The following is a 16444-nucleotide window of genomic DNA, read 5'->3' as shown; positions in this document are numbered from 1 at the left end:
AATTTTAACAAAGCAGAAATAAATGAAGACAAGGCCTTACTTTAGAAATCTGGTTTTAGAACGGTCGTTGATTCTTGAGCAGTAACAAGATAGCTTCTGAACATTTTGAAAAATGTGAATGTAAACCCTTGCATAAGATGGAGTGGGCGTGCGAGAGACTTGTCAGTCTGAAGCTGAGGTTGCGTAACTCGTTCTTAAATGCTAGCAAGTAGCTTTTTCAAGATGCCACTATAAAGATGGTTCTTTTTGATAATGCCATATGTTTGCTTCTGGATTGTATTGAAGTGAAATCTAGTATGTGGAAGTAACTTTTATAAAGCTACTAAGGAAAAATGTAAGCCTAGTTCTTAGTGAATAAAGTAGTCCTACCCACGTTTCCTCTGGGCGCGACACTGACCTTGAACGTGCACTGTAGCAGACTAATGTTATACTGGGTGGCTGTTGTAAGTTTTCAAGATTCTTGGACAAAGTAAGCTCTTGACCAGTGGAGGATGGACCAATCTTAATAGTAAAAGGTTTTGCTAAAAATATTGTTAAAAGCCTCCATATTGCTCAAGTACTGCTGAAAGAATATGACGAGGTGATGCACAACAGTGAGGGAATTCTTCAGATAAACCTGCTTCATATTCGTTAAAGTGGCTTAAGTGAACATAACTTGCATTTATAGGGCGCTTGTATGTAAACTTCCCAAGGCACTGATCAATCTTTGAGCAATCATGTCAATACAGTACACTGCAGAAAAGTGACATTTAGGTGCAACATTTTTGACTTGCACCAGTAGTCACACCACAGCAGATTCAGAAATAGATTCTTTTGCAACAGTCTGGCCTGAAATGCAAATTTAGATAAGCAGAAGGTGGAGGAATTCTTCAAGTAGAGATGATACCTGACACTCTTTAAAAGAAAACAAATGAACCAAGCCATAAAATTTCAGAAATGGTGGAACCTGTAGAATAAAAGTACTGCTTAATAGTGAGACAAACATTGCAATAACCTGAACAATATCTGCAGCTTGTGTCTGGCCTGCTGAAGAGAGATACTTTTTTTCTCCATTTGAAAAACAAAATGCTGCTGAAATCATTTGCTTAAAGTTTTCTGTATCTGATTGGATCTTAACTGTAGAAATACCAAACCTTAAAATTAGGATTATATGCATGTATGTGTGTACTAAAAAATAAAACTGTCCTTTATCCTACCAGTCTACCTTCCCTAATACCACTTTCCATAATCTTCATGGCCCTCCTCTATAGTACCTCTGCACCCTGGAAAGCAGCTCCATGATTCTACTTCGTGTGACCCTTTGCCCCCCTCCCCCCAATCCTAATACTACTAGACTCTGCCACCCCTCACTCGAAAATCCTAGAACTGCTTGCAGTACTTCCATCTTGAACACACCCTCTGCCAAAGCCCACATCTACTCTCATTACTGGTGATCCAGCATTCCTCTTCCACTGCTGGCGCATGGACCACTTCTCAGTGCAGAAACACTGACCCAGGCCCTCCCCAAGCCCCTACACTTCAGGACCCCACACTCACTACTATCATACCCCAGCACCCAACTCACCAGCATCATACCCTGACACACCACTCCCAACATTGGTTGCAGCCAAAGAGATTTTGGAAAAAGAAACTTGAGCGATTTGATTGGTCAAGTTCTGCTTTGTTTATTTGTTAGCAATGGAGTTGACTTTTTCAATCGCTCAAATTTGTATGATGTGATGTGACAAACAGGAAGTACAAGCTATCCTACCGTTTCTATAATATTACCAGTGAACCTTCCCTGGTGTCGTTCAGCGAATCATCGCATGTGTAGTATAACATGGCTGTAATACCAAGCAACACAATGTGTTATCAGGGCCACTGAACAAGTCAGATTTTGTTATCAAGGAGGATTCTAGGATTTTTACCAATATCTTGGGGGACAAATTCCACATCTTGGCGAGTTTTCTGTGAATCCTATAAAAGAATTATCTTGATTATATTTCTTTACTTATATTTTTAATCTCTTTTTAAAGTCTAGGATACACAGGAAGATGGTATGTAACACGTAGAAGACTGGAGATAGATGACATGGGTTTGGTTCTTAGCTCTGCCGTGAGGGTGGGTGGTCCTAGAATTTAGAAGCGGTTGGGATGGGGCAGGTTATGACAACACTGGGTAAGCAGGGGTGTAATGATCAGAGAACATTAGAGAAAGATGGGGTAACGAGGAGGATCTCAGATTAACTTTTTCTTTCACTCTGCTCGTGAGTGTCTCCTGCTGTTTCAGTCTCTGTCTCTCACTGGTTTTCTCTTTCTTTAGTAGTCTCTCTACTTTTGCTGCCTCTTTCCTGTTTCTCTGTTCTGCTGCCCTTCCCATTCTGATGAAGGGCTACACACCTGAAATGTAACGTCTTTTCTCGTTACAAGTGCTGACTGAATTGTATTTTCAGTATTTTCTGTTTTTATTTCAGATTTCCACTTTTTTCTTTTTTCTCCCCTTAATTTTTCTGTCCTCTTTGGCTTGTGGGGAGAAGAGGGATCCAGCCTTGGCCACAGGCTGGAGATGTTGAACGTGGGCAATAAGAGGTAAGAGAGAATTGGGGGATCCGAAGTGGCCATGGACACTTTCAATTTTATGCCTCTTTAAAGTCAAAAACAATTCTAAAAATGTATTGAAAAGCTATGAAAACTGGATGCTGAGCAGATTCTGGAGGGAGAGGTCTAATTTCAGTAAAGCTCAGGTGCTGTGGAGTAGATGGTCACATATCTTGCAGATGTTCTCGATCAAAAGTAGGTCTAAATTGGTACAGTTCATGCATGACAGGCGGGATTGTTAGAAATGGCATGACAGGAAGTAACTAAGGGTGTTAAACAGGATGTGGCTGCATATGCAAGACTTTTAATATATTACTGGTCAATTACAAGCTGCATTGCCCACTGAGTCGGAAGATAAAGCCGCTGCTTTCAACAAAGTGTGATGGGGGAAAATATGTATGCACTTAACAGGAGTGCAGATGTGACCTTTAATATTGCTGATGGATCGCCTGTTGTATTAATATTAACTCCATGTGTGTTGGGGTTCTCTCCCTCCCTTTCACACACCCTATCTCCCGCCTTGCCTTTGACTCTCTCTAATCTGCTTGTTTGTGCTTTTCCCCCATCTCCTTTGTGTGCAGGGTGCTACATTGCATGGAGGGAAAGGGAGCCAGTGAGGGCCGTAGCTTGCATTTGCCATTGATGGGGCTCCGGTCATGGTAGGAATCTGGCAGGCAGGTGGGGGCAGCAATCCAGACAGGACTGCATGCATACTTGGCATGCAGACCAGAAGGTGACATTTGGGGAGGATCCGCCTAAGGCCACAGAGCAATTTCAGGATGTGGGGGTGGGGGGTGGATGTGAGCAGAGCTGCAGCCATTGCAAGGGGGATTATAGGTGGTCAGGATCTGGCCAGAGCAGCAGTGGAAAGGAATGAAAGGGGGTTAGTGCTGGAGTCCCCTTGCCAGCTGTCTGCTCCCCTAGTCTCATGTGCAGTCTTGGCTGCCATGAAAGAGCGGGTCAGTCATCAGCTGCAGAACCAGAGAAAAAGATGGTGATTTAAAGTAGCAGTCACTTTTTTTAATAAAAAGTGCACAGGAAGTGTTAGCTCCTGGGGAACTGTGGCAGCAGGCTCTTTGGCTGTGGAGCTCGAGGGCGTACAGTGGGGGAAAAAGACCAGGCAAGGAGGTGTTTTGGGCAACACCTATTTATTTTAATTCAGAGCAGACTTGGTCGAAATGGAAAAGTAAAAGTTGTTTTCTTTGAATCTGATGTGCTCTGTGGTGGGTATACAAGTGTACCGTAGGTTGTAGAGCAGATGGGAGGTGCAACATCACCACATAGTGGTGGGAAGTCTGCAGTTATAGTAGGATAGATAAATGTGGACGGGGTTTTCACATTGCAAATATTGAGAAGCATTACGCAAGGTAATGTAGACTAGAAGTCTGTTATAGTTTTTGTACTTTTAGAAAAAGATTATTTTTTACTATTTTGTCGAAGATTTGGATATAAATACAGTTGTGTTTTCCTTGTTTTGAAGTTCTGAAAAACTTTGAAATGTTACGATTTAATTCACTTCTGCAAGCTGCTGTAGTATGCCGTTTATAAAATGGAAGCAGTCTTTTTTGTAATTCTGGCAATCAAAATAATGACTGCTTTGTTATCTTTTGTAGTTGTGCATGCTTCAAATTTATTATAGAAAAGAATAATCCATTTTTGTGAAGTCCCTCCAGTTGAAAATTTTTTTTTGCTGCCTTTTTTTTCAACTCTCATTGAGAAAACAGTTACTATTGAGAAATGTTTGTAGAGCTAATCAAATCATTGAGAAGACTCCATCCCAAAAAGGAGCTGCTTAAACATAACAGAGCAATGATTAAAACATTATCAATTCAGTGACTTCTATACAATACAGAATATTTTGCCATTTGGAGTTCTTGTTGAACTTTGCGCCATCCCTGTCTGGCGCAAAAATAAAACAGGAAAGGTGGCTCAACCGTGGCTTACAAAAGAAATTAGGGATAGTATTAGATCCAAAGAGGAGACATATAAAATTGCCAGAAAAAGTGGCAAGCCTGAGGATTGGGAGCAGTTCAGAATTCAGCAAAGGAGGACAAAGAGATTGATTAAGAGGGGAAAAAGAATATGAGAGTAAACTAGCAGGAAACAAAAACTGACTGTAAAAGCTTCTATAAATATGTCAAGAGAAAAAGATTAGTGAAGACAAATGTTAGGTCCCTTACAGTCAGAAATGGGGGAAATTATAATGGGGAACAAAGAAATGGCAGAACAATTAAACACATCCTTTGGTTCTGTCTTCACAAAGGAAGAAACAAATAACCTACCAGAAATGTTAGGGAACCAAGGGTCGACTGAAAGGGAGGAACAGAAGGAAATTAGCATTGGTAAAAAAATGGTGCTAGGGAAATGAATGGGGCTAAAGGCTGACAAATCCCCAGGGCTTGATAATCGACATCCCAGAGTACTAAAGGAAGTGGCCCTGGAAATAGTGCATGCATTGGTGGTGATCTTCCAAAATACTATAGAGTCTGGAACATTTCCTACAGATTGGAGGGTGGCAAATGTAACCCCACTATTTATAAAAGGAGGGAGAGAAAAAACGGAATTACAGGCCAGTTAGCCTAACATCAGTAGTGGGGAAAAATGCTAGTCGATGATAAAATATGTGATAACAGAACACTTGGAGGGCATTAACTGGATTGGACGAAGTCAGCATGGGTTTATGAAAGGGAAATCATGCTTAACAAATCTACTTGAATTTTTTGAGGATGTAACTCGTAGAATAGATAGGGGAGAACCAGTGGATGTGGTGTATTTGGATTTTCAGAAGGCTTTTGATAAGGTTCCACACAAGAGGTTAGTGTGCAAAATTAAAGCACATGGGATTGGGGGGAATATACTGGCATGGATTGAGAATTGGTTGACAGAAAGGAAACAGAGTAGGAATAAACGGGTCTTTTTCCGGGTGGCAGGCAGTGATTAGTGGGGTACCACAGGGATCAGTGCTTGGGCCCCAGCTATTCACAATATATATCAATGATTTGGATGAGGGAACTAGATGTAACATTTCCAAGTTTGCAGGCAACACAAAGCTAGGGTGGAATGTGAGCTGTGAGGAGGATGCAAAGAGGATCCAATGTAATTTTGACAAGTTGGGTGAGTGGGCAAGAACATGGCAGATGCAGTATAACTTGGATAAATGTGAGGTTATCCACTTTGGTTGTAAAACAGAAAGGCAGATTATTATCTGAATGGTGATAGATTGGGAAAAGGGGAGGTGCAACGAGACCTGGGTGTCCTTGTACACCAGTCGCTGAAAGCGAGCATTCAGGTGCAGCAAGCAGTTAGGAAGGCGAATGGTATGTTGGCCTTCATTGCAAGAGGATTTGAGTACAGGAGCAGGGATGTCTTACTGCAGTTATACAGGGCCTTGGTGAGACCACACCTGGAGTATTGTGTGCAGTTTTGGTGTCCTTATCTGAGGAAGGATGTCCTTGCCATGGAGGGAGTGCAACAAAGGTTTACCAGACTGATTCCTGGGATGGCAGGACTGACGTATGAGGAGAGATTGGGTCAACTAGGCTTATATTCACGAGTTTAGAATGAAAGGTGATCTCATCGAAACATATAATATTCTAGCAGGACTAGACGGACTAGATGCAGGGAGGATGGCTGGGGAGTCCAGAACCAGGGGTCACAGTCTCAGGATACGGGGTATGCCATTTAGAACCGAGATGAGGAGAAATTTCTTCACTCAGAGGGTGGTGAACCTGTGGAATTCTCTACCACAGAAGGCAGTGGAGGCCAAGTCATTAGATGTATTCAAAGAGGAGATAGATATATTTCTTAATGCTAAAGGGATCAAGGGATATGGGGAAAAAGCGGGAACAGGGTATTGAGTTAGACGATCAGCCATGATCGTTTTGAATGGCAGAGTAGGCCCGAAGGGCTGAATGGCCTACTCTTGCTCCTATTTTCTATGTTTCTATTTGTGTGTTTAAGATGGAATGAACTGTTGCTGAAATTGTAAATGCTGTTCGTTGACTAAATTTGTAAAGTAAGATTGTGATAATGCAGAATATCCAAATACATCCATACTGTAAATTTCTTTATTCTGGTATTGCACTATTTCTGTAATGTGCATAGAAAGCTCAGTCTCTTCTAATAAGACTAAGTACTATACTTTCAACTTGCACCGTCTGTTGTGAAGAATTAAAGAACCCAAAATATATCGTGGATAAAAATGTGTCTTGGTGATAGCACCATTAAATCGGCCTTGCTTGAAATTTTGTTAAAAATAGTTTTTGAATGACTTCCAGTTCCTTGCGATTGCTTCTGGTGCTAGTTAGAGTAACTTTTCTTTTGGGATTGATAGTAAACCAGATGCGGCTGTGACAGATCAGAGATTGGTTTGGTTTCATTTTGTAGAGATTTGCAGTCTTGCTGATGGTGACAAATGACGGAATTGATCTTATGTGGGGATAGGGAAATTGGATAGCTAGCAATTCCACCCAGTCACACTGAAGGCATGCCCCGAGTATGTTTCCATTCTAGCTGTATATCTAAGTAATTCACCCCCACTGAGTGGAAGCCTCCTTAATTATGCAGCATAAATGCAAATAATAGTCATTAGCAGGCCCTTCAATATTCCTGATGTTCAGTTGGAAGTTCCACCCAGCAGAACTGCCTCCAATGAAAAGCAGGAATAAAAAAAACAAAATCCTAGTTTAAAAGGACAGAAGCAACCAATTTTTGATGGAATTTTAGAATATATTTTAAATGTAATTGTTTTTATCCTGTATAAAGCATATTGATGTGTTGTATTGAAGAGTACAGATAATTTGAAGTACATTTATAATTTGGATTTTATAGGAAGTGTCAAAATGCATTAATTTCTTTGTTTTTGCACCTAGAGTTTCATGTATTTTTATATTGATTTTTAGATCAATATGGTGGTATGATCAATATCATGGTGGGATTGAGTGTTGCAGCAGAATGTTTGTTGCCAATACCACACAGCACCTGATTATGCAGAAACTATTTGTAAGAGTTCTGCTAGTCAGGAACATCCTTAAAGAAGTGGGAATCTGTCGAATATATCCCACAATACTAATACTGCAACTGACATTGCACCAATGTGCCTAACTAGACTAAGTGTACTGCCCTTGAGAAGTCACCGTTAACTTAATATTTGGGTTTGCTTTGAAAGCACCCCAGATATAAAATTTAAGGAGGCTAATTGAAAGAAGGCATGTGATGCGATCAGCAGGCATCAGAGCTTTTGCCATTATTCCATCAACCATATTTATGATCGACACCGGGAACTAAATATTACGGAAAGCTTAGAGGAGTATACAAAGTGCAGGGGTGAAGTTAAAAAGGAAATTAGGAAAGCAAAGAGAGGGCATGAAAAAATATTAGCAGGTAAGATCAAAGAAAACCCAAAGATGTTTTATAAATACATTAAGAGCAAGAGGATAACTAAGGAAAGAGTAGGGTCTATTAGAGACCAAAAAGGTGAACTATGTGTGGAGGTGGAAGATGGGGGTATGGTTCTTAATGAATACTTTGCATCTGTCTTCACAAAGGAGAGGGATGATGCAGGGATTGAAGTTAAGGAGGAGTGTGAAATATTAGATGGGATAAACATAGTGAGAGAGGAAGTATTAAGGGATTAGCATCTTTGAAAGTGGATAAATCACCAGGGCCAGATGAAATGGATCCCAGGCTGTTATAGGAGCCAGGGAGGAAATAGCGGAGGCTTTAGCAATCATTTTCCAAACTTTACTGGATACAGGCGTAGTGCCGGAGGATTGGCGGACTGCTAACGTTGTACTGTTGTTTAAAAAGGGAGCAAAGGATAGACCGAGTAATTACAGGCCAGTCAGCCTAACCTCGGTGGTGGGCAAATTATTGGAATCAATTCTGATGGACAGGATAAACTGTCACTTAGAAAGGCACGGACTAATCAAGGACAGTCAGCATGGATTTGTTAAGGGATGTCGTGTCTGACTAACTTGATTGAATTTTTCGGGGAGGTGACTAGGAGGATCGATGAGGGGAGTGCAATTGATGTCGTCTACATGGATTTTAGCAAGGCTTTTGACAAGGTCCCACATGGCAGATTGATCAAAAAAGTAAAGGCCCATGGGATCCAAGGGAATGTGGCAAATTGGATCCAAAATTGGCTCAGTGGCAGGAAGCAAAGGGTAATGGTTGATGGGTGTTTTTGCGACTGGAAGGCTGTTTCCAGTGGGGTGCCGCAGGGCTCGGTACTAGGTCCTTTGCTTTTTGTGGTATACATTAATGATTTGGACTTAAACGTAGGGGACATGATTAAGAAATTTGCAGATGACAAAAAGATAGGCTGCTTGGTTGATAGGAGGAAAGCTGCAGACTACAGGAAGATATCAATAGACTGGTCAGATGGGCAGAAAAGTGACAAATGGAGTTCAATCCAGAGAAGTGTGAGGTGTTGCATTTGGGGACAGCAAACAAGGCAAGGGAATACACAATAAATGGGAGGATACTGAGGGGTAGAGGAAGTGAGGGACCTTGGAGTGCATGTCCACAGATCCCTGAAGGTAACAGGACAGGTAGATAAGGTGGTTAAGAAAGCATATGGAATGCTTTCCTTTATTAGCTGAGGCATAGAATATAAAAGCAGGGATGTTATGCTGGAACTGTATAAAACACTAGTTATGCCACAGCTTGAGTACTGTGCGCAGTTCTGGTCACCACATTACAGGAAGGATATAATTGCACTAAAGAGGGTGCAGAGGAGATTTATGAGGATGTTGCCAGGACTGGAGAATTTTAGCTATGATGACACATTGAATAGGTTGGGGTTGTTTTCCTTGGAACAGAGGAGGCTGAGGGGTGATTTGATTGAGGTGTACAAAATTATGAGGGGCCTAGATAGTGGATAGGAAGGACCTATTTCCCTTAGAGGAGGAGTCAATAACCAGGGGGCATAGATTTAAAGTGATTGGTAGAAGGATTAGAGTGGAAATGAAAGTTTTTTTCACCGAGGGTGGTGAGGGTCTGGAACTCTGCCTGAAAGGGTGGTAGAGGCAGAAACCCTCAACTCATTTTAAAAAAAACCTGGATGTGCAACTGAAGAGCCGTGACCTGCATGGCTAAGGACCAAATGCGGGAAAGTGGGATTTGGCTGGGTGGCTTGTTTCTCAGCTGGCGCGGACATGATGGGCCGAATGGCCTCCTGTGCCATAAATTTTCTATGATTCTATATTTGCTTGCATTGATACTTCTATTTGGCAGTGACTGTGGGGTTCTGGGTCAGCATGGAGCCATGAGCAGTTTTGCTCCACCTGCACCACAGAGGTAGCACTGTCAGTAAGTTACCAGTGCACTCAACATTTTTGTCCTCCACCCCTTCTAGCCTATTAGAGGGATTATCAGCCAATGTGCTGGCCACAGCTGTATGAAGAAAATATGATTTATCACTTCACAATAACCAGCTGTTCCATCTCCTTTGCTATCGACGTACCAGGAGTGTAATATGGCAGCATTTCCCAAAGTGCTGGGCCTTTCCTGGAACACACACTGTTCCTGCTCCTATTGTCACCAGCAATTGCTCCCCATCACCTGTTCCCTGTGTCTCATCCACTACTACCACCTCATGTTCACCAAAGATATCCTCTTGTGCGTAGCTGTGCTTGCAAACTTGGTGAGAGGGATGCAGGTTACTGTTGGCTGCAGTCTTTTCCTGGTCTTCTGGCAGCTTCTAGTTGGCTGCTGTTCCAGGGCTACAATGACAAATGTTAGTGCTGCCTCCAAGGGACATCATCCATCGCAGCTCATGTTACAATACACTAAATGTGTGTATAGATTGTGTATATGCTGGTTGTGTGCATGCCTGTGTTCAAAGTAAGTGAGAATCATTATGGAAATTATAGCATGGAAGGAGACTATTTGACCTGTGATGTTGGCTCTTCACCTGGAGCTGTCTACTCCAATCCCCTTTTCCTGTATCCTTTTTATATTTCTCCTTTTCAAATACTTAGCTCCTTTTTAAATGATGTTGCCTCAGCCCCAGTGGCCACTGGTGGTAAAGCATTGTGTTCAATAACCTACTGAGAAATTCCTTTAATGTTCCAATGATAATCCTGAGTCTATTGCCCTTTTTGTTACCAATTTCCCACCTACTAGAAGAGATCTTTCACTCTTCTTCCTTTCAAAACCTTTCATAGTTTTGAAAATCTCTTTTAGATGCCCCCTCAACCATTTCTTCCAGTGAAAAACCCAATTTTTTATACATCTTCGTGACTATAAGCTTTCATTTCTGGTGGTATTCTACTGAATCTTCGCACCCTTTCCATAGCCCTGATATCCTCTCTATAATGGGGTGTCCAGAATTGCATGCAGTATTCCAAATGTGGGCTAACCAACATCTTGTACAAATTCAACATCACTGTTGCTTTTATATTGTGTATAAAACCCAGAATTCCATTTGCCTTTTTGAGATCCTTTTCTGCCTGTATTTCCATCTTTAAAGGGGGAAATATTTAAAAACTGGATAATGCTAGACTCCGACTTCACCATTCACGTTCTCCTCACACCATGTGGGCTGATGACCCAGCATGGTATTTCAAAGTCAGCCAAGGAATGGATGTTACATTTCCTACCTGTTATCTGCAGCCCTGTCCTGCAAATTGGAAAGAACAGCTGAAGTTCAAATTATCAGGAGGATTTGAAATGGTAGCCAAATGCCACTTTGCATCCTGCAATGGATGACATTACGCACATTTGCAGCTACATTTGGATGAAAGGATTGGTGTCGGGTGAATTCTTGTAATGATATTTGTGAAGGAAGAGTTTTCGGCACAAGTTGCTGGTCTGGTGTACTCTGTTGCTTAATAACCATACATGGTGACAATTTTGAAGTATTGCAAGTTAGTGAGATGGGAGGAAACACTACGTATCGTGCATGCTTTGAGGCACCTACTTAAGATGGTGAGTAGAGTCCTGGCATGGCTGACCAGATAAATTGTCAATGTTTTTTTCTGACTCAGCCATTTTTTCTGTCAAGCATCCTGTGCTGCTATCTTGTGAGCTCAGTGATCTAGGGTCACCTTATTTGACTCATTTGCCATAATAACACTCCCACAGAAGCATCTGAGCATATACGAGTACATGGTGTAACACAACTTCTCTCCTTCACGTGAAGATGTGTTGAAATAGTCTTTTCCTCATAAAACAGCTTCCCCTGTAGAGAAATCCTGTCCCAGGAGTAATGAGCAACTAAAATTAGACTGGCCCTTATTCAGTCAGCAGCCTTGGTACCTGTGACTGCAGACCACTGCCCAGTCCATGCAATAACTACTTGCATTTATATAGTGCCTTTAACGTAGTAAAACGTCCCAAGGCGCTTCAAGAACAAGAAAATCTTCACTCCTATGTTTTGATATTTCTTTATGGGAATTTATAGCTTGCCAGTATTGTAGCCAGTTTAAGTTGGTTACTGCTTGCTGATCGAGGTTATCTGCTGTCCATTTGTCTGCATCAGGAGGTTAGAATACACCATTACGCCTGCAGGACAATTACTACTAGACATATACATTCAGTAAACAGTTGGTGAATCCACCCAGATAAGACTCATTTAGGATTCATTATCTAGCCATTAATTGTTTACATCTGTCTGTTTACATCTGTCCATGGCCTTTGCAATTGTCACACCAGGGGTTTCTGTGAGGTCACACCAGGGGTTTCTGTGAGCAAGACTTTCACAGTCTAGCTATGCTCTGAAGAGGTGTGCAGTACTTGGCTGGCATCTGTTGGGCAGCCCGTGTGCTTTTGAAATCCGTGATTGATGGTTTTATGCAGTTGTGAAGCTTTTTGATCTTGCTTTGTTTGTGAAGACTTCAAAGCAAAGAGAGATCTGTAGCTGGTAGCAATGATTGTTTAGTATATTTCTATTTCATAAGGCAGTGAACGAGTCAGGATTTATTAGATAATTCTGTGAGCATCCCAACTTGCTGAAAACGGTATGGTTATAAACACCTGGTCTTAACTAAGAGTGTTGCTTCAAATATTTACTAAAGTGTGGAGACATGTTGGAACCAAGACTAAGTTAAGTAAAGCTTTGCAAACTAATCAAATCTCTTGTTTCTGTTTAGTTTTACTTAATAAATTTGTTTGTTGTTGTAGCCTGAGATAGGCTGTTTGATAAAATGTTACTTATCCATCATTCGGAGAGATTGAAATCATATGCTAGTAACGTTTGCCTCATTGGTAAAATGGTTCACTTGCTCTGCAGCTTGATATGCTGGATTACTTTCTGCATTCGGCAGTGCTTCAGATCATAGAGAGCTTGGGGTTGCCTTAGTTTTGCACTGGGTACAAGAAAAAAAGTATCTGGAGCATGTCCAGATTGGAACAATGGTGTCCTGCTAGCTTGAACCTACACGCTGCTGTATGAAAAATGATGAATTGGTATGCATGCTGAACTCTTCTTTCTTTTCATCTTAAGAATTTCCCCATGTTCTACACTGTGTATTCTGCAACAAAGAGCCCACCCTTTTTGTTGAAGGAAATTTTCTATCAGAATTGCCCGTTCCTGTGGGGGAAAAAATGTTTAAAACCTACTATAGTTATACAGCAGAAATGTAAATTATTTGGCAACGAACTAATTATTTGGAAAGATTATCTGTAATCACCAGGTATTGTTCTCTGACTATATATGCTGTGCTTTTATGGAACCCTGCACTCACCTGACGAAGGAGCAAAGCTCCGAAAGCTTGTGATTTAAAATAAAGCTGTTGGATTATAACCTGGTGGTGTACGACTCCTTACAACTAAAAATAAGAGAGTTGAAATTTGTGTGATACCTGTTACCTGGAATTAGTTTTGAATATTATGGTAGCAAGAATTGTTGTAGATGTTTGGAGAGCAACCTTGCTTTGTACGGTAAGACCTAAATGAAGGCACTTAATTTAGGTCTGCTGTTTGTAACAGCTAGCTATGTACTGAGGATGACTGGTCTCTTAAATGCCATTTTTCAATGATTTTGCTAAGCATATTAAAATCCTTTCTCTTGTTCTAGGATAACCCTCCATATGACAAAGGGGCTTTCAGGATTGAAATAAACTTTCCATCAGAATATCCTTTCAAACCACCTAAGATTACATTCAAGACAAAGATCTATCATCCCAACATTGATGAAAAAGGACAAGTTTGCCTTCCAGTCATTAGTGCTGAAAACTGGAAACCAGCAACCAAAACTGACCAAGGTAAGAGGGGGTTAGCAGGGAAAATGAATCCAGTTTCAAAATCACTGACAACTTTGTTTTTCTTAATTTTGCATAACTTCAGGTGCAGGATGTTTGGCAATGCTGCTTACTACTTTTGTGTCTTAGTTTTGAAGTAGTGATTACTTTCAATGAAGAATGCAAAAATATAAATGATGCACTTTCAAACCTACATTGCTCTATTTAAAATAAATGAGTTTTATCCCTAATAGTATCAGGCTACTTCATAGGCTTTCAAACTGTGATCTCCAGATCCTACGGTCATCAGCTTTATGTCCCTGTCATCAGATTTGTGAACTTATTACACCTTATTTCAACAATAACTTGCATTTGTATTACACTTTTAAGGTGGAAGAATATCCTAACATGTTCCAGAGATACATCAAAAAAATGGGTGCTGAACCAAAGGAAGAGATAATTAGGGGTTACCAGAAGCTTACCAGAGCTGTGTTTTAAGCAGGGTCATGAGGAGGGAGAGGTGGAGGAATTTAGGGAGGGAACTCCAGAGCATGGGTAGGCAGTTGCCAGGTATGGGGAACATAAAAAATAGGAGCAGGTGTAGGCCAAACGGCCCCTCAAGCCTGCTCCGCCATTCCATAAAATCATGGCTGATCTTCGACCTCAACTCCACTTTCCCATCCAATCCCCATCTCCCTTGATTCCCCTAGAGTCCAAAAATCTATCTATCTCAGCCTTGAATGCACTCAATGACTCAGCATCCACAGTCCTCTGGGATAGAGAATTCCAAAGATTCACAGCCCTCTGAGTGAAAATTCCTCTTCATCTCAGTCTTAAATGACTGACCCCCTATCCTGAGTCTATGCTGCCTAGTTCTAGACTCTCTAGCCAGGGGAAACAATCTCTCAGCATCTACCTTGTCAAGCCCCCTCAGAATCTTATGTTTCAGTGAGATCACCCCTCATTCTTCTAAACTGCAGAGAGTATAGGCCCATTCTACTCAATCTCTTCTCATAGGACAACCCTCTCATCCCAGGAATTAATCCAGTGCACCTTCGTTGCACCGCCTCTAAGGCAAGTATATCCTTCCTTAGGGAGACCGAAACTGTACACAGTATTCCAGGTGAGGTCCTACCAAAGCCCTGTACAATTGTAGCAAGACTTCCTCACTCTTGTACTTCAATCCCCTTGCAATAAAGGCCGACATGCTATTTGCCTTCCTAATTGCTTGTTGTACTTGCATGTTAACTTTGTGTTTCATGTACAGGGGTACTCGGATCTCTCTGAACAACATTTAATCGGTTCTCACCATTTAAAAATATTCTGTTGTTCTATTCTTCCTACCAAAATGAATAACCTCATTTCCCCATATTATACTTCATCCGCTATCTTCTTGCCCACTCATTTAACCGTCTATATCCCTTTGCAGACTCTGTCCGCCACACAGCTTACTTTGCCACCTAACTTTGGATTGTCAGCAAACTTGGATACATTACTCTCTGTCCTTTCATCTAAGTCATTAACATAGATTGTAAATAGCTGAGGCCCAAGCACTGATCCTTGCAGCACCCCACTAGTTACAGCCTGCCACCCTGAACTGTTTATTTCTACTCTCTTTTCTGTCCGTTAATCAATCCTCTATCCATGCTAAAATATTACCCCAACCCCATGAGCCCTTATCTTGTGTAACAACCTTTTATGTGGTACCTTACCGAATGCCTTTTGAAAATCCAAATATACTGTATCCACTGATTCCCCTTTATCTACCCTGCTAGTTACATCCTCAAAAAACTCTAATAGGCTTGTCAAACACTATTTCCTTTTCATAAAACCATGTTGACTCTGCCTAATATTTTCTAAATGCCCTGTTACCACTTCCTTAATAATGGATTCCAGCATTTTCACGATGACTGATGTCAGGCTAACTGGAATCATAGAATGATACAGCACAGAGGGAATCCATTCAGCCCATTGTGCCTGTGCCGATCTTTGAAAGCTATCCAATTAGTCCCACACCCCTGCTCTTTCCCCATAGCCTGCAAATTGTTTCCTTCAAGTCTTTGTCCAATTCCCTTTTGAAAATTATTGAATCTGCTTCCACTACTCTTTCAGGCAGTGCATTCCAAATCATAACTCGCTGCATAATGTTTTTTCCTTCACGTCGCCTCTGGCTCTTTTGCCAAATACCTTAAATCTGTGCCTTCTGGTTACCGACCCTTCTGCCACTGGAAACATTTTCTCTTTATTTACTCTATCAAAACCCTTCATGATTTTGAACACCTCTATCAAATCTCCTCTTAACCTTCTCTGCTCCAAGGAGAACAATCACATCTTCTCCAGTCTCTCCACGTAACTGAAGTCCCTCAACCCTGGTACCATTCTAGTAAATCTCCTCTACACCCTCTCTAATGCCGTGACATCCTTCCTAAAGTGTGGTGCCCAGAATTGGACACAACACTCCAGCTGGAGCCTAATCAATGTTTTATAAAGATTTAGCATAACTTCCTTGCTTTTATACACTGTGCCTCTATAAAGCCAAGGATCCCGTATGCTTTTTTTACACTCTTCTCAACTTGTCCTGCCACCTTCAAAGATTTGTGTACATACACCTCCTTGAAAATTGTACCATTTAGCTTATATTGCCTCTCCTCATTCTTGCTACAAAAGCCGAGGGAATATACA

At 41.3% G+C, this 16444-nt stretch overlaps 1 protein-coding gene across 1 annotated transcript in view; it reads left to right on the top strand.

Moving 5' to 3' along the window:
- Nucleotides 1-16444, top strand: part of ube2l3b (ubiquitin-conjugating enzyme E2L 3b) — a 47228-nt gene that overhangs the window by 24643 nt on the left and 6141 nt on the right. The window contains exon 3 of the mRNA XM_068006091.1: nucleotides 13600-13786. Within this exon, the coding sequence (XP_067862192.1) occupies nucleotides 13600-13786 (187 nt within the window). The remainder of the gene's footprint in view (nucleotides 1-13599; nucleotides 13787-16444) is intronic.

Source organism: Heptranchias perlo, chromosome 25 (assembly GCF_035084215.1).
Source record: "Heptranchias perlo isolate sHepPer1 chromosome 25, sHepPer1.hap1, whole genome shotgun sequence".
Classification (NCBI taxonomy): Eukaryota; Metazoa; Chordata; class Chondrichthyes; order Hexanchiformes; family Hexanchidae; genus Heptranchias; species Heptranchias perlo.
Note: the sequence above shows the minus strand (reverse complement) of the source record. Positions and strands in the feature narration are given on the sequence as shown.